The 24,451-nt window shown below is 29.9% G+C and overlaps 2 protein-coding genes across 3 annotated transcripts in view; both read right to left on the bottom strand.

Moving 5' to 3' along the window:
- Positions 1-7,799, bottom strand: part of LOC107996847 (plastin-2) — a 32,191-nt gene extending 24,392 nt beyond the window's left edge. Inside the window, exon 1 of the mRNA XM_017055134.3 lies at positions 7,276-7,799. Coding sequence (XP_016910623.1) covers positions 7,276-7,326 — 51 coding nt within the window. The 5' untranslated portion in view covers positions 7,327-7,799. The remainder of the gene's footprint in view (positions 1-7,275) is intronic.
- Positions 7,800-8,775: 976 nt separating this feature from the next.
- Positions 8,776-24,403, bottom strand: LOC107996836 (lysine-specific demethylase 5). 2 transcript variants are annotated; one of them, XM_017055116.3, is made up of 18 exons: positions 23,871-24,403; positions 20,880-21,096; positions 20,650-20,810; positions 20,212-20,577; positions 19,852-20,130; positions 19,298-19,790; positions 19,091-19,218; positions 18,815-19,009; positions 17,437-17,897; positions 17,058-17,316; positions 16,137-16,959; positions 15,839-16,047; positions 15,525-15,749; positions 15,346-15,430; positions 14,855-15,255; positions 14,646-14,766; positions 14,379-14,521; positions 8,776-14,097 (listed from the first exon to the last, which is right to left on the bottom strand). In XM_017055116.3, the coding sequence occupies exons 1-18, from the start codon at positions 24,099-24,101 to the stop codon at positions 13,963-13,965; spliced, it is 4,932 nt and encodes a 1,643-aa protein (XP_016910605.1). In that variant the 5' UTR covers positions 24,102-24,403; the 3' UTR covers positions 8,776-13,962. The 2 variants fall into 2 exon arrangements, with proteins under 2 accessions (XP_016910605.1, XP_016910606.1); XM_017055117.3 differs by having other exon boundaries at positions 8,776-14,028.
- Between the last annotated feature and the right edge of the window lie 48 nt (positions 24,404-24,451).

Below are 24,451 nucleotides of genomic sequence, written 5' to 3'. Positions count from 1 at the left end.
ACCGTCTATCGACACAAACAATTAAACAAAAGCTCGACCGACTTGAAAAACATCGGTTAGTAGTCATACCAAACAATTTTTATTGCTCCTTGTTCCCCATATCTATCGCGAATGGAAACTATCGAATGTTCGCAATCGTTCTAGCTTATCTATGAAACCGCAGGAAGAATCAAACCCCCCAGCTGGCATTGATCGCATTTCAATAACGAAACTTTCAATATATTGAAACGATTCTTTATGGATGGGTGGAATTCTATTGCGCGCGAATATCATCACTTTGCCGATTTAATTCAACGGAAAGGAAATAATTAATCGCCAAATTTCGAGGAAAAATCATCCAACATTTTCTCCCTTCTCGAGAAATTTGATGCCAACAAATATTTTTATCTTTATAAAGAGCACATTCATACACGAGAACGAGTTTGCGGCGCAAGTTTTACGATCGCGTTTTTCCGCGACTTCACGCAGAGACAGGAGAAACATTGTGCGTTTCTTATTTTCATCCTCCTCCCCGACGAATATACAAAATACGAATATGCATTCGCATGATACGATATTTTGTGCATTGACACAAAAAACAAACTCGAACGAACGAGCGTTTGCCGAACGATCAAAATCGAAATCACAATGAATATTAAAGAACAAAGAACGTTGGATTCAATAACGATCACGATATTGTTATTAATCTGTTTGCCAAGGATGATTGATTAACTTTGTCGTTCGTAAAGATTTTTTTTTCTTTTTTTTTTACGACCGAAATAGATTAACACATGTTCGTTGCAAATATTTCGTATTTCCTATGTTTTTCGAACAATCTTTTGTGCACATTCGAAGAATTGAAATAAATTCAATATACGACGAATTATTTTTAATAAACGCGTATTCTTTTGTTCCAAGAATCTCAATAAATTCAAATATATTGTTCCAAATATAATTTTTCAAAATTTTGACTCGTACCCACAATGTATTCTGCATTGACACGTATATCGTACGCTTATTCGACGAAAGACGATGAATCGGTCGTCGAACGACGAATATTTGACATTTCAGCGAATACCAAATGCGGAATCGGCTTTATCTTTCTCCCCCACCACGAAATATTGTCTCCTTCGATATTTTTTCCTCCTACCTTGCGTTTTTTCCGCTAAAAGTTTGGCCGAAAGTTTGCAATCACTTTCCTGATTATACGCGCATAAAAATGTGTAATTTAATTATGCGGTGAGGTCGATCATCGACCGAACGTTCTTTGACACGACTACATTCATTTGTACGTGAATTTCAAGGCAGGCAATTATCATATCATTTAGCACCCATTACGAATTCCTTGAATGATTCATTGTCGAACTTGACGCACTTCTTACTCGAGGTTCAACACTTCTGATCTTTCTCCACGCAATAAATAAACTCCAAAAAAAGAGTGATGCTTAATTTTGGAAGATAAAATCATAAAGAAAATCGGTGAATCACGATGGAGGTATTGAAAGGTTATGAGAATTTTTAATCGTTTCATCAATTTGAATTAACATAATATCAATGCAAATATTAACGCAAAATATTGATCGCGTTTAATAATAAAAGTACGTACGATAAGTAATATATATTTCGTTTCAATTCAAATTTATTGATATCCATATTACCATGTTGTATTTCAGTATTTATTTTAATATACGAACTAATTATGACGAATTGAAAATCGATTGAAATACGTCGAATATTGAACAGATATTAAACGCTCCAGAACATTCTACGTTCTTTGAGAATATGGCATTCGTTTTACGAAGCGACCCCAAACACCAAATTCCAGAAAACTTTGCGTGTTATTCTTCTGATAATGTATCATCGAGGAAGCACGGTTCTCCCCGGGCGAAATCTCGTATTGTTGGCTACATACGCAACCGATGACTCATACACGACTGATACAATTCTTTATTTAGTCAAGTGCGTTCCTTCCTAATTGATTCTCAAAGATTTCTCTCATAAAATATCTCTGATACGCGACCTTCCCTCTATTTCACTCTCTCTCTCTCTTGCGCGCGCGAAAAGAAATCGGGGAACAAAACGAAACGAAAAATGGGTATACCATGGCATAATTCGAGCTAGGAAAACGAGGTTTCGTAACGACCTTATATTTAAACGGCCGATCGCAGTCCATTTAATATTCCAGCGACGCGCAATTGCATAATAATCGCGGCACGCCATTATAACGGCGACGTTGGGCAACGATTCGAACAGAACGCATTGTTTGCCTTGTGAACGAGCCTTTTTCCTCGAGCCCGTGTCCCACACTCCTTGCAGCGGAGAGAAGAAAAGAAGAGAAAGAAAAAGGAAGAAATTCGGCGCGCAACGAGCTGACAATTAATTGTTCCCCGCGATATTGCGAAATGTCGGCCGAGGCTCGGTCGGGAGGGCGTTTTATCTCGAGCAATGTTCGCGAGACACACTTCAAACAGCCTCTAATCTCGGCGACTTTCGTACGATATCCTTGACTGAGCACCGATGTAATTGAAACATCACGCGTACGACGCGTAAAGGAGATAATGAAAAGAAAAAGAAAGAAAGGAAAAGGGGGAAAAAATAGAAAATCGATTTGATTTAATATCTTTTCTCTTCTTTTGGGCGGAGATGGATTGAAATGAAATGAAAATAGGGGAAGAAAAATTGAAAAATCGAAGGAGATTCGATTTGATTTGTTTGGAAAAAAGGAATGAGTCGGCGTGTCGGGCATATCGTGTAAATAGATAACGCAAGATATTCGCGAAATAAACTTTGGAATAAACTTTGACTTGGAAAAATCAACGATCTTACTTATGATCCATATAGTTTGGTATATTTAATAAAATTATAACACCTCTTTCGTGAAGATTAACAACCCATCGCTGTATTAATTTCATGCTCGCACAAGTATGAAACAGTTTTGGTCCGAACCGGTACGATCTCACGGTACCTGAGAAACACCCGATGCATGAAATATAATAACAAATTCCGAAACTCCATCTGTGAAATTACACTAATCGAGTTAGCCTTTTTTATTTAAACGATCCTATTACAAACTTCAGTAAACTCAACTAGTAATACTACTCTCTTTTATGACCTATTCTATTCGAACTGTATCCAATTGCTTTAAAATACTCCACTTGTAAAAATTGTTAACTGACTTATCTTACGAAACGAATTATAAACCATGAAATTCTCGTGATAAGTGCTACGATTTCTTTTTCTTTTTTTTCCTTTCATTTTTGATATTTACAATAAAAAATTTAATCGATCAAAAATATTAAGAACAACCTCTGTTCCAAAATTATTCGGGCTAAATAAACGGCATCCCTTTGTTTCCTCTCGAAGTTTGGCTTAACCCCCCTTAAAACCGATCATAAAACGCCTTCTCCCAATTGTTTCGCGCGGACCCGTGTTTTTCTTCCCTGCTGCGAGCTGGCCACGGTAACTCGGGTAAACATAAGCGTTTAATTCTCGGGAGCGCAACATCGATGGTCTATTTTAGCTGCGCTGCAAAGGACCAACAGCAACGATGTCTGGATAAGAAAAGAACCGGCACGTGTCTGTGCACGGTAAGGACGCTTCAGGGGGTTGGAGCGCACGTGCTCCTTTATTTATCACGCCATTTTACCAACGCAAATGGAGAAACTAGTTCAAGTGTATCGTGAACCCGTTTCTATTTTTTATTCAACGATTTCAATTTGTTTGAAATTTTGCTCTTTGAAAATGATCCGAAACATTGTTCGTGTTTAATTAGAGAACTTTTGATGAATAAATAGGAGGGAGTATTTTGATACACATATTTCGTTCTCCAATACATCGATCGTTACAAATATCTTCAAAACTATTAAAATTCGTTCGAAGATCTAAATTCTTCTTGAACGAAATCGTTGATCGATAAAATTCATCTTCTAAAATATCGAACGAATTATTTTCCAAAGTAACTAATTTTTAACTCTATGACTTTTGACTTTGCTCGAGAAACGAGATTCTTAATAGAGCTGCAAGATTTCCGGGATTTTTTTAATTGGAAACTCGCCCGAGGCGAGAAAGAAAACTGAGAAAAGATACATCCGGGGTTGGTGCATCGCCACCCTTTTTAGAAGAACACTCTTCGCAACATTGTTCCTGACGGGGTGACTCTCAACCCCTTGTGCAGCGGAGCGGCCGTAATCCACACAGACACGCGGACACTATCGCGTACTACATATTTACATACTCGAGGGGTGATTTAGATGCGCTAAAAAAGCCGATACCAAGCTTTAAAGCAGATGCGACACGAAGCGAACGACCGCCAGGAATCGACGCTTTCGACGAACCGAAATCGTTCCTCCGGATGCCGTTATCTGATCTGTGTCTGGAATTCCGCCTATTACGCGCCAACGAATGCCAACTTTTCCCTAACCGTGACAAATTTTCAAATTCTTTCCAAATATCACCGTACTTGTGATCGATTAAAAACGATTGAATTCGAATAAATTAAATAATAAATAATCGCGTTGTCTGAAACCCCGTGTTTCATTGACGAAATTCAGCGCTTAATCATATTTCAACGAATAATCCCGAATTATTCCACGCGTCCTACAATTAAAAAAGAAAAGGAAAACGAGTACGAACAAGTTTTTCGCTCTGTTCCATAATCGCTTTAGGACACTCTAGAGTCACGAGGACTGGTACTCCCTTTCGAGCACCCTTCACGGAGTGCAAATACGAATCCTACCTCGATTACTTCCACTAACGACTTTCCCTACCGAAAAGTAAATCCGAGACAGGGCAGGAAGCAGAGGGAGAAGTCTATCAGATCTGTCCGCGTGTCCTCCGACCAGACGAACCGAGTTAAACATTCCGATACTTCGAGCATCTTGACCGTCGGAAATTACGGGGAGGAATTCGATCTGCTCGAATAATTTAAACAACCCTATTACTCGACATCGAATTGCCACCAGCCAATTGGTAGAAGCGAATTGATTCTTCGAATACCCGGATCAAAAATTATTTCAAAATTTAAAATATCGATAAATGTGATATCATTTAATTTTCTACTCTAAGTTCAATACTTTATTCGTTAATCCAATATAATATTTCTATCCTCACTGTTCCTACTCCAATAATTCCTCCCATTCCGCTCTTCGTAACACGGTTCTGTGATCGAGTTATATAAAATTCCATGCCGCCGCGATCAAACTTTCAAATCGGCCGCGCCTAGAGCCATGAGCGTCGCGTCAAGGGTAGTCCCCCTCGTCTTTTCTTTCAACGCGTATAATACGCATACATATCGGTGTATGCGTTTTCGCAATGCTGCATCGGGCAGGATGTCGCGGAAGGGGTTGCGTTCTCGCACCGGTAACGCGATCAATAAGATAATTGAAGACTTTCTCGACAATGCCGGCGGAAGGGAGCAATTTCGCCATCTCCCTTGTACTTGAGCAAGGTCATTGTTTTCGAGGGGATTCTCATCTCGTTCCTAAGCACCATCCGCACTGAACGGTTATAATTGCATCCTGCTGAATTAAACGCCACACTTGGTGACCATTGGCCAGATATTGTACGAGTACATTCGAGGAAAACACAGACTCGTACAGTGGCGAGGATCGTGACTCATAAATTGCAAATTCGATCGATAGAATGGTGACGATGGGATACGAAAAACTACGGAGTCTGTGATATATATCAGATAGAATAATTTATGATAAAATATCCAATATATCGCGTTATATGGATGGAATTTTACCGATACTACGATAGTAGTTTGTTAGAAATTTGTATATAATTGTCTAAATTATGCGTTTAACAAATATGGATATCAAAAGGAAGGATTTAATTCCTTCGTATTTAACTTAATATCTTATGTTTTCGCGAAGATATCGTGTCTCGAATTACGAATTACGAAATTATGTTTATAGATGTAAATAGATTAAGTGTTCCAATATTAACTCTACACAGTTACAAGTTTACAAGCTTGCACGAACAAAAAATTAATCTTTGGCCACAGACATGCGGTCGAGAGTAAAAAGCTTCGCAAAGCGAGACTGCACGCTTAGTTAATCAACCGTGAACTCGTAGAAATAAGGAACAATGACTCGACAATGAGATACAAAGTCCATCGAAATCGATCGAAAAATCGTGAATAAGGTGTACATCTCGATGCATTGTATACTTATATCTGTAGAGAAACGGTCCAATTGCAAAATATAATTGGAACAACCATAGGTATTCGAAGGACAAGCACGTGCGATCACGGTCACATGGCCTTTCTTTTATATGTGAGAGTGTAGCGATACGGTATTGGAGAGTTGAAACTTTCCTCTCGGTATGGTCATAACGGTATTGAGGAATTTTAGAGATATTTATCAGAAGAAATTAAAGATCGAATGATCAGTTCCGTTAAAAAGGATACAGCAAAAGCAAATGCCCGTAAAAAGTTGAAACAATCATGCAATAAACAAAATAGTACAATTTAAATATCGAAATGATTAATATTATTTCGTATGTTGAATTTATGGTGGTGTTTTTAACGCGAGACAGAATGTAAATAAACTCGATACCGGTAACACGAACTATGAACACAACAGATAATGCTCAATTCGTAATTTATGTTATACGTTAATGGTTCCAAGCTATTTAATAAGCTTTGCGACATATTGAGCAAAACATATTATATATAAACAGAGAGAATGCTTACAGATGCGTGAACATATGTATTGGAGAGAATAAGTGAAAAGTGACCGGGTCACAATATTTGATATCGTATGTAATTATGCGCTCGATCGATTTGAAAAATCGTTGACGTTAAATGCAGTCATGATCAACAATGCGTTCGAAAAACATGCATACGTCGTTTTTCTACACGGACTATGCATGATTCATATCCTTGTTACAAGACAATCGCATAAAATTGATGCAGTGAATCATACTTATACGTAATTTTATTAAAAAAAAAAAACACTAAAAACGTGATATTAATAAATTTGAAATAAAGAAATTGCTTGTTTATTTCAAAACGCGTAATTATAAAAAAGATAAGATTCTTAGTACGTTGCATACATTTGAAATTTCGCGAAAGCTTGACGTAAAAAACGAATAAACTGACTGCAGGGCGGCGACACCCGGCGTAGTCTTCACGAGGGTGGGTTTTCACGAAAGCATGCTGATAAAACCGGCGATCGATAAGAAACTAGGGTGTACGTAGTAATACAACATCAACGAAAAACCATAGTAACGGATGTCTTGTAACATGATTGTTCAAAGTTTATCGCAAGAAAGACAAAAGGACTCACTCACCGCTTGAAATTGCTCCAACAACTCCTGCCGGTCGTCGATCGCAGTGGCCATGTTGTTCGAATATATAATCCTTTCGTCTTTCCTTTCTCTGCTCTCCCTATGTGGCCCTTTTTACTTCCTCTCTTTCCTCTTCCAGTTGCTGTCTGGTGTACAAAGTACACACAATCAGAGAAAGGATATGTATAACACGAGTCGGTAATTTTCACCGGGTACACGCGAATAGTTACAAAAACGGTTACTTGAGGCGTTCTCGCACCTCACGAACGCGTTTCTGGTTACGACGCGGTTACGAAGCAGCCAGATACCGCGAGAACGCGTCTTACTTTTACGGAGTCGCAACGAATACTGTAGCGTCGGCGAACAAACGGAGCGCGCGCCAGCTAGTCGAGCGCTTCCGAAAATAAACGAACGAATACGAAGGAACCACTATTTGACATTATAGGACAAATATTATTCCTTGTACAATTTCTTGTGAAAATTTTCAAATATGATAAAAAATAAATTATTATTTATCTATTTAATATCTAAATAATTATTGACTGTTCTTTTTTTTACAAAAAAAAAATTCACAATAATTTTAAGTAGAAAATGTTATTGAATTATTATTACGTGCACTAACTATATTTTTATTATGGCATATTTTATTATATATTCGATAGATATATTTTTATAAATAATCCGTGATATAAAAAATATTAAATTCTGATATTTCTACATATTAATTTATGTTTTATAAAATACATAATATTCAAGAGAATAAAAACGTTTCCTATTTGATTCTATCTCCTCCCTTCATCAAGGCGTTACACTTTAAAAAACCTGAGGGCGGAAGTTGTCAAATGAATGGTTTTTCAATCTGACAGAAGATTTTCTCTAAGAACGATTTCATTTTTTACAGTTTCATTTTCTCTCCAAATAAAAATTATAAAATACTTTTGAATTCATCATTTTTAATTAATTTTGAATCTAAATTTTTAACAAACAATATGTTCATTTTAAAAAAAGTTAAATTTTTTTTTTACTTTGAATTACATTTATCATAAAATTAATTTAACACACGTGATAAAAATACAAGGATCTATCATAAAAAAGAACTCGGAATAAAATATTACATACTTCCGTATACAGGAAATTATACATATATAATCATAAAATATAACCAGTTATCTTAAGTAAATATACATTGTTCTGGTTAGACTTCGTAATTACATTTGTACGTGAAATTCAAATTCAACTCAATATAACATTAAGAATGAATAAAACAAAAAAAAAATATTCAATAATATTTATTTAATTAATAATTTAATAATTTAATTTATTATTCAATTACTATTTTTATTTTTGTTTTTAGAATAGTTGTTTATCATTTTTATTATTTTGTTATTTTGTTATTGCCTACAAATAATATTAACGATATTAATAATTCTGTATTTTGTATGTTTTATATCGATTCGAATTAAAATATCAAAATGAAATGTCTGATTGGATAACTATAATTCGTTTGATCGTTGAACATCTTTATTTTTTAATAAAATTTCATCTTTTGAACTTGATTGAAATACAATTTTAAAGTATAATGTATTCAACTATCGAAAATATACAAATGAAAATGAAGATGTCGCGGATAAATACAAGATTGATGAATCGCCAGTGTTAAACTTTACAAATGGAAATGGATAATAAAATCTCGCGATAGTGAATCATTTTTTGTATGCGCAATGTATGTAAGAGACGTACTATAAGTCATTAAGAGCAAAAGTTGAGTCATTTATTGATATGACTATAGAGTCTATTTCCATGCTTAATTTGATATTAAAATTCGCCATTAAATGAATAAACAAAGTAATATAATTCTCTCATGCATTTATGAATAATATTTAAATTATTCTGATTTAATCTACTTACTTAACGTATTTATATTAAATAATTAATAATATTATCAATTTTAAATAATTAATTATTGTTATTAAAATAGAAATCATTGTTATCAACAAAACAAAATTTTTATATACAAAATTAATTTGTACAAAAAAATACTAAAAAATTAAATTCATCATATTTTATACGTTAAGTTGTCATTCCTAGCAAAGTTTAATATTCATCTGAAAATGATATTCACAGTCTAGTCTTTCTTCTAACGTCTGAAATATTACTTTTGCCGAAAGCTCTATCCTACACAAACATAAATCTTCTTTCGACGAGGCTTGCTCAACTTCCCGTTGTGCGTCATATAAACGAGAAATTCATGTCTCCCCCAACTTTCATGTTCCGCTACTCTTTATTGACATTCTATCTCTCCCACCAGTTACACGAATATACTTCGACGGACATCGCCCCCTTTTATAATAATATTACATCACGGAAAATCAGTAATGACTTAGTTATTTGACAAAAAATTTCTTAAATGTTTGATGCATTTGCTTAAATTAATTACAATGCGATGTCATTATTTGGACGTTAATTAACATTAAAAATTTGTACTCTTCTAATATTTTTATCTGTTTTATCTGTTTTAACTATAAAACAATGAGAAAGAAAAAGCAATTTATGGTATTGAATGTACTTATATACATTTACATTTAATATATTTTATCGGAAATCAAAATGATATAATCTTACAAATAAAGGCTATTTTAAACACTACTTAGCCCTAAATTACATTTACTGTCTCATAAATATTTCTGTCTAAAATGATTTGTATATAAAGGAAATAAACAATATATCTGTGTTATACAATAAAATAGTTATTTACGCAACTTATGATGACAAAGAATAGTATTCGTTGGAAGCTTTCCTCATGAAGGAATTAGTTTCAAAAACAATAAAAAAAAAAAAAAAAACACAAATAGACAAAAATGTAATAAATATAAGATATATGATAACGATTCTCTTTATCGACTAAATTTTTGGTGGAATTAAAGGGTTCGTTTTTTTGCGAGGTGAAGTTTGGAATAACTAAAACACATTTGACATGAATGCGTTTGCAATATTGAACAAGAAGAAACAAAGAAACAATCGAGTTTAATATAAAGACGATTACTAACAACTTAGTGCATTAGAAATTAAGTAACATGTTTTTACTGTATTATTTGAATGAATGCGAACTATTTAATTCATAGTAAGTAATCATCATATATAAATTAAAGAAAATTAAATTAAAGCCAACATTTTAGAATCACAAAAAATAAATATTAATTAGCACAAAAATAAACAGATGTCATGAACAAGAATTTGAACAATAGCAAAACAAAAATTTTAAATGAAATTACAATTCACATTTAAGATATTTTATATAAAACTTATGATAGCAATTTTTAAAAAATATGTTTACTGATCAAAATAAATATTAAAATTAATTTCAATTGAATTTCATGTTATATGTAAAACCAATAACATCTAATTACAAATTTAATTTACAAAAATGATTTCGTCAAAATATAATACTTTTTCTTTTATATAATAGTATTTTTTCTTATATAGAGTCAATGAATTTTAATTTATTGTTGAATACAAATTATGTAAATATCTCATTATAAAGAAAACCGAAATCAATATTAAACAAATTGTGCTGATTATAAAGAAGATTAAGAAAATTGAATTTGTTTTCTTTCTGATAATTAGTATAATTTTTTGAAAACACATAGGCACTTGCCTTATATTATGCCAAACGAATGATCAGTATTAAGATAGTGTAAGCTGATATTTTATGATAAAGTGTGTTTAAATATGTTCATTTTGAAAAAAACTCTATGAATGATCACGCAGTTTCAATCTTTCTTTCATGTCATTAATCACAATGTATTTTTAATGATAGTGTACCATCACATAAAGCACACAAATTTATTATTCATTTCTTTCTTTTTTCTTCTTTTTTTTTTTTAATGTTTATCACTTTTAATAAAAATAATTCTAAGTACCTTGTATAAAATACATTAACCAATGTACGTACATATGTATACATATATATATAATATATATACGTATATATATAATTTGTATTACGAAAAAAAAACAAATGAAATTCATACTTCATCTCATAATACAGAAAACACACTATCGTTAGAAATTCACTGCATTCCCGCGTATCCCGGAGCAATAATCAAAGAGATTATTGAACCTTTTTGTATCTGTACAAAAATATATGTGTGTACACATAATGTCTTATCGATTCTTTGACTTACAGTCTGTTTTAAATGAAAACGTAACATGTTAATCGTTGATGATGCATATTAGTTTAATATTTTCTTATTATAATAAAAATGAATTCTGTTAACAGAATTAATAGAACAATCATTATCTTTTAAATTACGACTCTAATAATAGATTCGTTAACAAAATTCATATCATGCTAACACCGACGATACACATGGTATGTTTCGATATGCAAATATTTAAAACACACTGTATATGTCGTGTCATTCCATACATAACATACATTTATAGTTTTAGTTTATGTAAAAACTCAATGATTAATTATCTGGTTTTTTTTTTTTAACAAGTAATTATACAAAATTTCTTGTACTGCTAGCACAATTTCATCGATAAACTCACAATAAAGATATCTTTTTTACACAAAGATATCTACATAAAGATATCTTCTTTTTTCTTGGTATATCGTGCGAAAAATCATATTAATAGAGAGAGACACGCATATAACATTTTTGCACGAAAATAAAATAGACTATAAAAAAAAAAGAAAAAAAAAAAAGAAAAAAAAAGAAAAAGAAAAAAGAAAAAGAAAAAAAAAAGAAAAGAAAAAGAAAAGAAAAAAAAAGAAAAAAAAAGAAAAAAAAAAGAAAAAAAAAAGAAAAATCAACTCGACATTACATTAAAAAATAACTAAAGAACGTAAATATCAACTAACACATGAAACATGGTTTTGTACCAGAGTTAACATTAGATACACAAATTACATCGCATAATTTATGTTTTACTTCAATAATAGTGATATATTTCTTACTTTTTCAATTTTGTTTTATCAAGAATGAGATCCATATTTATAACATTTACAACATTTATAAAACGATTTATTACGGAATATACTTATCATTATATATATAGTATAAGTTTTTATAACGTTTAGAGATTTTATAATACTTTAATGTACAAAATAATAAGTAAGCTTTAATTATACTACATTGATGCATTACATCATGTGAATGTGAATGTTAATAATGCAGGAATTAATGTAGGATAGTTAGTAATCAGTTTTAAATATTTATAACTCAAACTAATGTTGAGTGTATAAAATGAAATTATGAGCATACCAAAGTATAAATCATCAACATATTAAATATTACGAAATGTAATATAGTCACAGAAAAATTAAAACAAGTATTTTTATATGTTAACAGTTGAAATTATAAAATTAATGTTTTACAATACTACAAGTAGATTTTACATTATATAATGTATATTTTTTAGGCCATTCGGAAGTTTTTCACTGATATCAATCATATCACAATATAAAACATTTATCTATTTATGACAAAAAATGTGACATAAAATGAAAATTAAATAACTTGCAACTTACAAATTACATAAGTTGTACACTCTGGTCCAAAATCCAATAAATTCCAATTAAATTGTTTCAAGAAGATAGATATGCTATGTATCTGCGTGTCAATTCTTTCTTTATACAAATTGTAACTTATTTCTACGTTTCAATCTAATTTCTTATGTATATATGTATAATATCCGTATCTTAATACACACATATCTCAGTCTATCTGTACATACTATTTTAGCGCAAAAGAAGTTCTCTTACGCCATTACAATAAAAAGCCGATACAAAAACCGACGGAATCTTCCTTTAAATAGAAATAATCTGAGATGACTTTTCTTTGTTACATATTTATCGCCATCGCTAATTTTTCCCTCAACATAGATCGCCCAAATCATTAGGTCAAATTATACTCTTCTTCCCTTCCCTTAGTTTTTCTATATCTTTTCACATTTTACATATGAAAAGTATACATTCACACTATCATATTATATAAATAATGTTAACGCATATCGTTAATTATTTAACAGTCATTGGTCTCTGTATTTTCTTTTCCATCAACAATCGCAGCACGAGATAAGAAGTAAAAATTATAATGGGATGCAAAATATCTATTTTCTAAAACCTCATATAAACCACAAAATTGTATATCACGGTTCATCCGCGATACCTGTTTTGTATAATATGTAATACGATTTAGAAGATTTGTTTTCAATTGGAATCGTGTACTTAATTCATAATTAACATGTTATTCTGGATAAAAGCAAGCAGGTTTTAATGTTATAAATTAACATTAAATATCAATGCATGAAATTAATTTTTCTTGAGTATAAATGTATTGTGCTTGAACAATAAATCTTGATAAATATCTGTTTTATCTTAGAAAAATAAAATACAATGCAATATAATACATACAAAAAATGATAGCTTTGCAAAGCATATCAAATCAAAATAAAAAAATAATATTCATAGTCGTAAAGATTACAATCCGACTGCATTATAATACTTTATCTCCAATATCCGCTCGCAATAGTAATCAAACGGCATCTGATAATCTGCAGTACCAACTGACTGAACGATGATTGTAGGTAACATTAATTGTCGGACTGTGTAAATTCCCAGTCTAAATGACTTGAAATTGATAAACATCCTAGCCTTGTACAGAGCTAACAAGGCAAAGTAGACTAGTAAGTCCTGACGAAGGATGTGGTTTCTTGAATGTCTGCTTCACTATCTGTGCCCTGGTATCCCTGAGATTGAGAAAGGGAAAGAAGTGCATCCAGGCCTAATGATTCAGCTAGGGGATCTGGCGCTCTTGACTACAGTATAGATAACACAAAAGAAATGTTGCACTAAACTATAATATCATACACTACTTAGCAAATAAAAAAACTTAAAACATCCAATAACTAAAACCAAAAAAAATTAGGAAATAATTGAAATTCTGAATAATGAAAATACTACATAATAGAGAAGATTAATAAGGCCATCAAGCAGCTAAAAATATTTCCTACTTTCACATACAATTCTAATGAACACGAATAAACTTATTTAATATAAAAGTTATAGCGATATTCCAAACATATCAATATAAACTTACCACTGAGCTATGCTCTGCCTCCTTACAATTACTACATATGTAATCATCTTCCTCTGCAATTTCTGTACGATCTAATCCAACACAGTGCATATGAAACCAACCTTCACAGCCGCCATCACACTGTACCCAATCAACTTCTCTACCTACATAAATACAAATATATAAAAAACTATATAATATATAAAATATATAGTATATAATAATTATATTATATTTATATAATATATAATATATTTTTATTATATTTATATTAAAATATTTTCCTACCACCAGGTCGCAAACAATTAACAGCCGCACAATCATCTTCTTCATCTGAAGTATCTTGTTTAGTTTTTTTTCTATTACCACCCCTTTTTTTTGGACCTTCTTCACCTTCTTTGCGTTTCATCTAAAATTTATATTGAAATCAAAATAAAAATTCAATTTTCAATTTTATATTTTAATTTAAAATAAATTATATTTATAAATTTAAATACCTTTCGAGGTCCACGTTTTATAGGCACTGGAGAACCTGCCGATTTTTTTTCTTTCTGTAGTCCTTTGCGTTTAGCTAAATTTTTTTCTTCCATTTTTTGTCTTCCAAGTTTTTTCAGTAATTCAAATTCATCGGATTTTCTTTTCCTTCCGCGTTTTTTAACATCTTTTATATCTTGATTCAAATTAGTTTGAACTTCTTCATATGATGCATATTTTCGAACTGTACTCGGACTATTTGTATGACTTAATATACGCCAAATATGTTGCGTTTCATCAAGTGCAACTTCTAATAAATCGCCTTCCATCATCAATTCTTCTAAACGTAACCTTGCTGTTTGTGAAAGTACAACAGCAACTTCTGTTGTATCGTTTGATTGCGTTTTACGCTGAATTTTGGATACTGAAAAACAAAATATAAATATTACGAATCGTTTACATTATTTAATTTTTATGATTATATTTTATGAATATTTTATGATTACGAACTTACTATAAGAATATGCATGTTCATTACTGTTAAATGTACTACAACTTGGCTCATCGTCATCAATAGTAACAACATCATCATCATCATCCTGAAATATATGATATTATATATTCAATTACATATAAAATATATAGATATCTATATTCTAATATATAATATTATACAAAGATAATTAAACATACCGCAGTACTAAGTGCACTATCATCCGAATGTACACCACTAAGCGGTGCTATTGCTTGTACTCTCTGATGTAATTCAGGATTATTTGCTGCCTTTTTTAATTCACTGCTGATGATTTTTTCCGTCTTTTCTCTTGCTGCTGCTTCTACTAATTTTTGTGATAACACAGATAATTTTGCTAATGCTGATGAAATTTCATCCGTAGCTAATGCTTGTCGGGCTCGATCCTATTCGATGTATGTATACTATGTATATTATGTATATCATTACATATTATAATATGATTCATTAATCTTAATTATAATGCGAAACTCACCTGCCAATTCATTGCACGTTCCGTTAAACATTGTAATGCCTCACCTTCTGGTAAACGAATTGGAATTTTTTGGAGACTAACTAAAAGAGCCAAAATTGTTTCTAACCGTGGTCGCCGTGAACGTAAACAACACGGACATAAAAACTTAATTTCCCTTGACATTGGAAATTTTCCTTTATATGATGTCTTTGGCAAAGGTACACAATTTGCTAAAATTATAACAATTTATTTCAATAAATTATAATTAAATTCAATTATTTAATATCTATATTTATTATAATGAAAAAATATTACTTACAATGAAACCAATCTTTACAAAGCTCACATTGAAGCATGAGTCCAAACCTTGGTCGTCGACAAACGCAATATCTTGAATCATCTATTTCAGTTTTCATTAAATTTCTTTCTCTTAAATTTCGCATTGCTTCCATTTCACGTTGTTCAGCTAATTTAAACGCAGCTACAATAGTTGCCGAATCATTGGAATCATCCAATTTTGTATCACAGACAAAGACAGGTCCTACAGAATCTTCATTTTTATTTTTCTTAGCTTTTAATGCTTGTATACCAACTCCAATTCGTGGTGATAAAGCTTCCATTAAAGTATAATGTGAATTTTTCCTTAGGAATGTTCGTGCTGTTCTTTCTTTCCAAGTTTTTGCTTGTGAAAGTGTAGATTCTAAAATAGGAAGAGCATCTAAATGCAATGGAATATTTCTGCCCTTTTTAATTAGATCATCTAATGTATTGTAATATGGAAAGTTATCTCTCGCTTGTATCTCTTCCATCATTTTTGTCCAATTTTTTGCTTTATTCAATGTATCTTGAAGAACATCTAAACTTGGTAAATAAGCTTCCACTTTATCAGCTTCATGAATAAATTCTTCAAGAGATGCAATAGTTTGTCTATTTTTTGTATGAAGATATAACTTTGCTTTCTCTTCCCAATTATCAATTGCAAGCATTAATGCTTGCAAGTCTGAAAGAGTATTTTCTATATTTAAGTTAGGAGGCATTGTCATACCCTTTTCAATTAATTTTGCTAAATCATCACGATGTATAGATTTTGGATCTTCTTGAATAGATTTTACTTCCTCAAGCCATTGTATTTGTGCTAATTTCTTCAAATTATATAAATTATAACAAATATTTAATTATATAAAATATATAAAATAAGAATATATTTTTAAAAAAAATAAATATATTAATATATACTTACATGCTTTAAACGTATAAGTTGAGGTAGTTCAATACAAATAGAATCTCCAAAGTCAATGCATTTTTCTAACTGTTCAATATTACAATCATCTTTACATTCTAATTCTTCAGCTTCCTTTTGAAATTGTAATACTTGATCAAGTATAAATTTTATTCCATCAGATTCTTTAAGTTCACAACATAAATTTGTTATTTCTTTATAGAAAAGAGTTAATTCTTCTACTGTAAGCTTGTATTTAGTTTCAACAGATTGTCTGGTTCTATAAAAATATAAAAGAGTTATAAAAAAGTTAAATAATTTTATTTAATATAAATTATAATTATATTCATGATAAATAATAATATTTATCATGAATATAAATTAAAAAGCTTCATAATACCTGGTACGTTGTTTATTATTCAAAAGTTGTTGTGCAACACTTGCACATTTTTCAGCATCCTGTACAGCAGTTGTTAAAGCTGTAAGCAATTCACTTTCTGGAAATTTTTTACTTTCTGCTTCATTTAAAAGTTCTTTTAATTCATTTAATTCAATTTTATCATTTTTTTTATCAGGATCCATTGCCTCTTTTACTTTTGTTACCCATGAGTCAAATGACTCTGCTTTTAATTTTAATTTTTGTAGCATAATTGGTAATTCGTCTAAAGTATAACGATAACGTAATGTATGTTTTTCTGGAGGACAATCACAAAGTTCTGTGAAATGTCTTAAACAAACTAATTGAGAACTTTGGCATGAACATGTAACTGCACTCAAAAAACAAGTTGTTTTACACGCTTCACACTGTCTTTCATCATCCGGCAAAAGTTCAAATGCTTCTCGTTCTGCTTCTGTTACACCCTGAAAAATATAATTTTTAACACAAACATCATTTATGAAACAATTCGCCATTCTTACATTTTAAAAAAAAATATTAAAAATATTACGCGAAATGAGATTAACAATGAAACACATGTATCCATCTGTGGGCAAATAAACTAAGATAGAAAAAAATTTTTATAAATATACAATTTATTTAAAAATGACACTAATATTTTTCAATAAAATTTAAAAAAAATTATAAAACTTTTCAAATAAAAATATAATGAAAAAATATAATGCCTGTTTAGCATCATGGCAAAACTTTAAAAACATAACCTCTATTCACCAATGAAAGTTATATAATCAAGATCAGAGACACACCAAATAGGTATCAACAAGTCAAGGTTGATAACTAAGGAACGATCGCACTAAAAAACTATTTTAAAGATAGGATTGCAGGCTAACCAAAAATAACAAAATATGAAGTCATTAACGACGATTATAACGTCGACAGTGAAACTACGATGTCCAATGGTTGGTAATATCAACCGCACACACGTCTTTCACCGCGTGTGCCCGCATGGTTACAATTATGTGTGTGCCAACGTATGCATGTAATATTGTATGTCTAAGTTTGTGAGGGAATGTTTCAGCATATACTATACTGTTTGACCTAAATATATATTAGTTTTTACATTTAAAATTATAATTTAAGTAAAAAAATAATTTTGATGGTAACATTTAAAATTTTTAAATATTTATGATAAGAAGTTTTTGAATTTTAATAAATAAAAAATAAAATGTTTACAATAATTCATAACATAATTATATATATTAATTATAATTTATATATATAATATATAGATATTTTTAAATATATATTTCTAATATGTATAACAAAATTAAAAAACATTCAATTATTATCTAAAAAATGTAATAAATATTAATATACTTACCCATTCCAGCAAATTTTTTCGTAGCTTTTTCTCATCATCTACCATTTGAAGCATATCATGGTAAGTTGCTGTTGCAATTCCTATATCTAATGAATCTGGATCCAATGACATTTTGCATACCAATTCATCATGAGAAAATACACAAAATCGTCTTAAATTCGAATAATGCGTTATACATTCTCGTCCAATTTTAAGCTATTAAACAAAATATATAAATAATATAAACTAAATATAAATATATATAATATCATTATAAAACTTAGAATGATAATATACCCAATCAGCGGGAGCAAAATTTACAGCTTCGGCAAAATTGTATCCTTGATTAAAACCAGCATGATATGCTCTTGGAAATGTCACTACAAATTCCCCTGCATGTTGATCAGTCCTGAATACTGGAACACCTAAAAAACCAAATGTAAATATTAATGATTAATTAATACAGTATTTCATAATAATAAAATAAAAATAATTTCGTATTACCTTCATTTGTTAAAATATTTGGATTCATGATAGTAACCAATTGATGAAGTAAATCAGGTTGACTATGAAACAATTCCGGTGCAGCTGATTTCATTGATTGTTCAAATCTTTCTGCTTGAGAACCAGGTACACCATACCACGTTTTTGGTTCTCCCCAATGTAAATAATTAATGGAGTAACTCCAATGGTCCTCATTATGCCAACAAAAGGTTGCAAAACACATTCCAACATACATCCATGGTACTTTCATACCACTAATATCAGCATTAATGTGACCTAAGACACTTCCACGTAAAACAGGTAAATTATTTAAGTTCCATGAAGATTCAGCATATTCTTGATCACATGTAAATAAATTAACGCTAGTTTTTGTTGGAAATCCAGATCCATGATCCATTGTATGTAAATCTGCTCCATATTCAACCGTTACATCTTCATCAATTGAAGAAACTATTCGCCAAAATTCTTTTTCTACTAATGATGTTGGTACCATCTAAAAAAATAAATATAAAATATTTACAATCATATATTTTTTTGTGCTTTAGATGACATACATGTACAGGCATATTAAAATAATCGCTTTTAAATTGATCAGCCATTTCTCCAAATTGTTGAAGAGTATATTCTCTTTGTGCTTGTTCAAATCCAAATGCTTCCATTGGCTTAGAAACTTCTTCAGCGACACATTTTGGACATCTCCAATCACCTTTTGGTATTTCTGTCAATGGTGGCATAAGACAAAAAGTATGATAACTATCATCACATCCATCACATAAAAGCATGTTTTCTTCATTGTCACCTCTTCCACAATTATGACATATGTATTTTGCCAACTATAAAAGTGTATATATAAATTCAAAAAAAATAATTTTTATAAGTATAAATCATAATCAAATAATATATATGTTACTTACTGGATCAACTTCATAAACAAGTTTTACACCTCTAGTTTTATTAGATTTTTTTCCTTCTTTGGTATTAAATCCAGCCATTTTTGGACCAGCTCCATAAAATTGTAATTTTTTAAGTTCTTTACTATTATCTTTATCATCATATTGTTTATTTTTAATTCCATCTTTACAATCATTATCAGAATCACATTCTTCTTTACAATCTTCTTGTTTAATAGATACTTCCTGTTTTTCTTCTTGACCACTAAATCTTTTTGACCGACGTGAGAATTTCTCAGTTGGAGGTTTAATTTGTTGACGTGATATAATTCCATGTGGTTTATAATCTCGATCTTTTTTCTCATTCACATTAGAATCTGGTTCAATTTTCTGTATAATTTAACATTATAAAAAACATGTACATTGATTTAAAAAAACAATTTATAACAAAAAAAAACTTACTATATCTGTCAATGTCTTTCCTTGTTTAAATACATCAAATGGATATAAAATACGTTCATAATGATTTTTTAGAATACTTCCAACACTGCGTCCAGAAGGATAACCCAATTTATTTGCAATTTTTGCCCATCTTCTTTCCCTCGTTACTGTATCAATTCCACCTAAAAATAATATTTAATTAATATATCAATATTTCAATCAGATATAAAGAATTAAATAACAAAACAAACCTTCATCAGTGACTATCTTATGTAAAGAATATAAATCAAGAGCTTTGCGTTCAACAAGAGGAATTTTTAAAGATGAACCTTGAAGTTCCCAGAATTTTGCAATTTGATCCAAGAAATTAAGCTTTATCCTAGTCTTTGCTTCTAATTCATTTAGTCTTTGTATTCTTGGAACGAATTTGAATTTATCAACATCAACAGCAAATGGTGGCTGCCAATTCTAAAGAAGAAAAAAAAGAAATTTATTTCCATATATTGTTTCTTTTTACTTATATATATATATAAAAAATATATTAATATTAGATATAAAGTCATAACAGATATAATAGATATAAAGTCATAATAATATAGATATTATATAGAATTATTATATAGAATTAAGAATTAATAAATAATATGATATAAAATCATAATAAATTAGTAGCATATTTAAAAATAATTCATTAATAAAATAAATTTAATGTAATATAAAAATGTATATATTTTTTATTTATTTCTTATAATTTTAATATTTTTAAAAATTATTTTAATATATTATAAATTTATAATTTTTAATGTATAATGTATTAAATTTAAATATCTAAATTAATATAAAAAAGAACACAAATAATATATTTCGCGAATTAGATATATATATATGTAATAATACTTATAAGTCTTCAAATTTAATTAGTTTAACAAAATATAAATTTGTAATGTGCAATATAATAATGAAAATATTACAAATTATAAATTTTTTATTGATATTCGTCTAACATAAAAAAACAAAAAGAAAAAATGTTTTATTTTATTTATTCTAAAATATTAAGAACTTATTGATGAATACAGTATAACATAAATATATATGTCTAAATAATCGATAAATGCTTTCGTAGCTTCATCTCTTCCGTGACGCAATACCATTGTAAGATCTGTTGACTTTTTAAAAACACATAATATAAAATACATAAAGCGATCAAAATAAAGATGCAATCAAATTCGATGCAATTAAATAACATTTATAACTATTGTATTTACTATAACATGTAATTATACCAATATAATAAACAATGAAATATATCATTAGTAATGCATTTTGCTACATTTCAAATTGAAAATACGTAAATACTACAAAGATTTTCTCCATATATGACGACCGTTTAATGCCGTGACCATAGTTATTTCCGTAATGGCGTCATCCCGTTACAAAATATGAATTTTTTTAAAGAATAATGGAAAAGATAAATAGATTAGCATTCGATTAAGATTGTCAGATAAATTTAAAAAAGCCGGTTTGTCAATAAAAAGTAACTATTATTTCGAAGAAAATCAATTTTGTAAGAATTAACAAAATATGTTCGATAAGAAGAGAAATATTATCAGTAAAAATGATAAATTTATCCTTATTAGAATAACAAAAATATACTAGAAATTTAAACATCATTTATAAAAAATTGAAAATATTGTAGTACTGAATATTTAAAATTTTGATATGAATTTATAATATAAAATTTACCATATTTTCAAATCACTTAAATAAAAAAATTCAAATCAAAATTAAATTCTAATTCATAATTAAAAAAAAAAAATTTTAAATATATCAAAATAAATTTTTATGATGCACTTAAAATGCATAACTTGTATAATTTTTACAATACTAAATTTATATAATTTTTAAATAATTATTTAAACTTGCATTATATGATCATTAATAAAATAATCAATATGTATTGGAATTTTATATTAAAATTATTAATAATTTTTAATAAGTTTGTTATTTTATTATTTATAATTAAAGCATTTTAAAATTTATATTGTAAAATTTTTCTTTATATGTGAAATCAAAATGGTGGCTCAAATCAATTCTAATGATGATATAAATCAAACGAATAATTTACGAAAATTAATTAAATTAAAAAATTAAAATTCATAAAAAGTCAATATTACCTTAAATAGATAGCAAAAAAATGTTAATAGTACTGCGCATTGCTTTTCATCTTCTAAAACATGAAAATTTGCTAAGACAAAAAGGAATTATATAAAATGCCTAAAGAGATCAAACTATATAGAAATTTTTATAGAATTTGCAATATGATAAAACTTAAAAATATTTATTTACATAAAAACTTCTCATCTTACTCATACTTTTAAAAAAAAAGTAGTAATAACTTCTGAGTACATATCAAATATATCAATATAATAACGATAACGCAATTGTCTTAGGAATATTAATCATAAATGCTAGTAATTATTATAGCGCTTTCTCCGTCGTTGTCATGAATATCGTACAGAATTCCGGAAAGGTTTCAAGACATTTTGCTAAGGTGACATTGTTTCGATTGTCTCGGCCATTTTACATAGCGTACCTTCTAGCTATAACGATATTAATGTCGCAATGAAACGAGTATCTAACGTATTTCATTTCCGAATTTTTTGTTTTCTAATAATTCCAATTATCATTCTCAATTTTAATTTCTCAGTTGAAACAATATTGATATGCTTGAAATATCGGTACAAATATTAATGTACTAGTATACAGAACAAAATAAAAATCCCTCGAGATAACACATCGGAGTCTTTTCTTCCCTTTTGATCATATTATCTTGTCTTGTGTCGACAAACATAAAAACATCATAACTTTTGCCAAACTCTAACTTCTCAACACGAATACAAAAAAGAACAACTATTAATATTTACATAAAAATATGTTATAGTAAGAAATTAATTTTAATCATTAGATAATTTTTTTAAAGTAAATACATATTACGTAGGAACTCATTTATTTTGTGATGTCACAGTTGTGATGTTGTATGGAAGCGTCATAGTACGTAAACGAGGTCGTATGTGCATATCTACACGTTTGTCAATTATAAAAAATATCAAGTTATCAATTTACTTCAATTTTACTTTCAAGTAAATACATATACAATGTATTCTTCTATAATAATGTAAAGAAAAGAGAAAGCGTAAAGAAGAAAAAAAATAGATATAGACATTATAAAAGGACCTACTCACAGGCGGCGGTTTGATCTTACAAATGCCAGACTTCTCTGCGATCGGTCGTATTTTTGCGATGTAGCCAAGGGGGTCGTGAAACTCCTCAATACTCGGTTCGAAGACCGGCGCTTCTGGCGGTATGATGAACTCGAAGTCCGAATCACCACGATCACAAGCCATGTCTTGGGTGCAACGATAAGTCCCGAAAAAATCTTCACATCCGAAGTTCGTGTCGAACCTCGATACCATGACTTGAATACTCGACACAGCTTGGACGCGGATAGGTGGCCCTCACGCACCTAACGCGGGTGAGGACCTCGCGTCAGGTTTAACACTGTTACTCAGTCACCGACTGGGAGAATTTATTTGGAAATGTGCTTCGATTAACCATCTTTATGAACTGCATTTGTGTACCTCGTGAGAAGCAGTTGACAATGTATGGATGCAATACGCACGAAATGCACAATACACACTTTCCACGGTATCACGCGGAGCCTCGCACACGAGCAACTGTCCTATTCCTTGCTTCATATACCTCTTCTTCCCTTGTACCTACTTCAGTATAATACAATAGTGGCGCCACCTTGCATCGAATGGAT

This window comes from Apis cerana, linkage group LG2 (assembly GCF_029169275.1).
Source record: "Apis cerana isolate GH-2021 linkage group LG2, AcerK_1.0, whole genome shotgun sequence".
In the NCBI taxonomy this organism is placed as follows: domain Eukaryota; kingdom Metazoa; phylum Arthropoda; class Insecta; order Hymenoptera; family Apidae; genus Apis; species Apis cerana.
The sequence above is the reverse complement of the archived record's forward strand: the minus strand, read 5'-3'. Positions and strand labels throughout refer to the sequence as shown.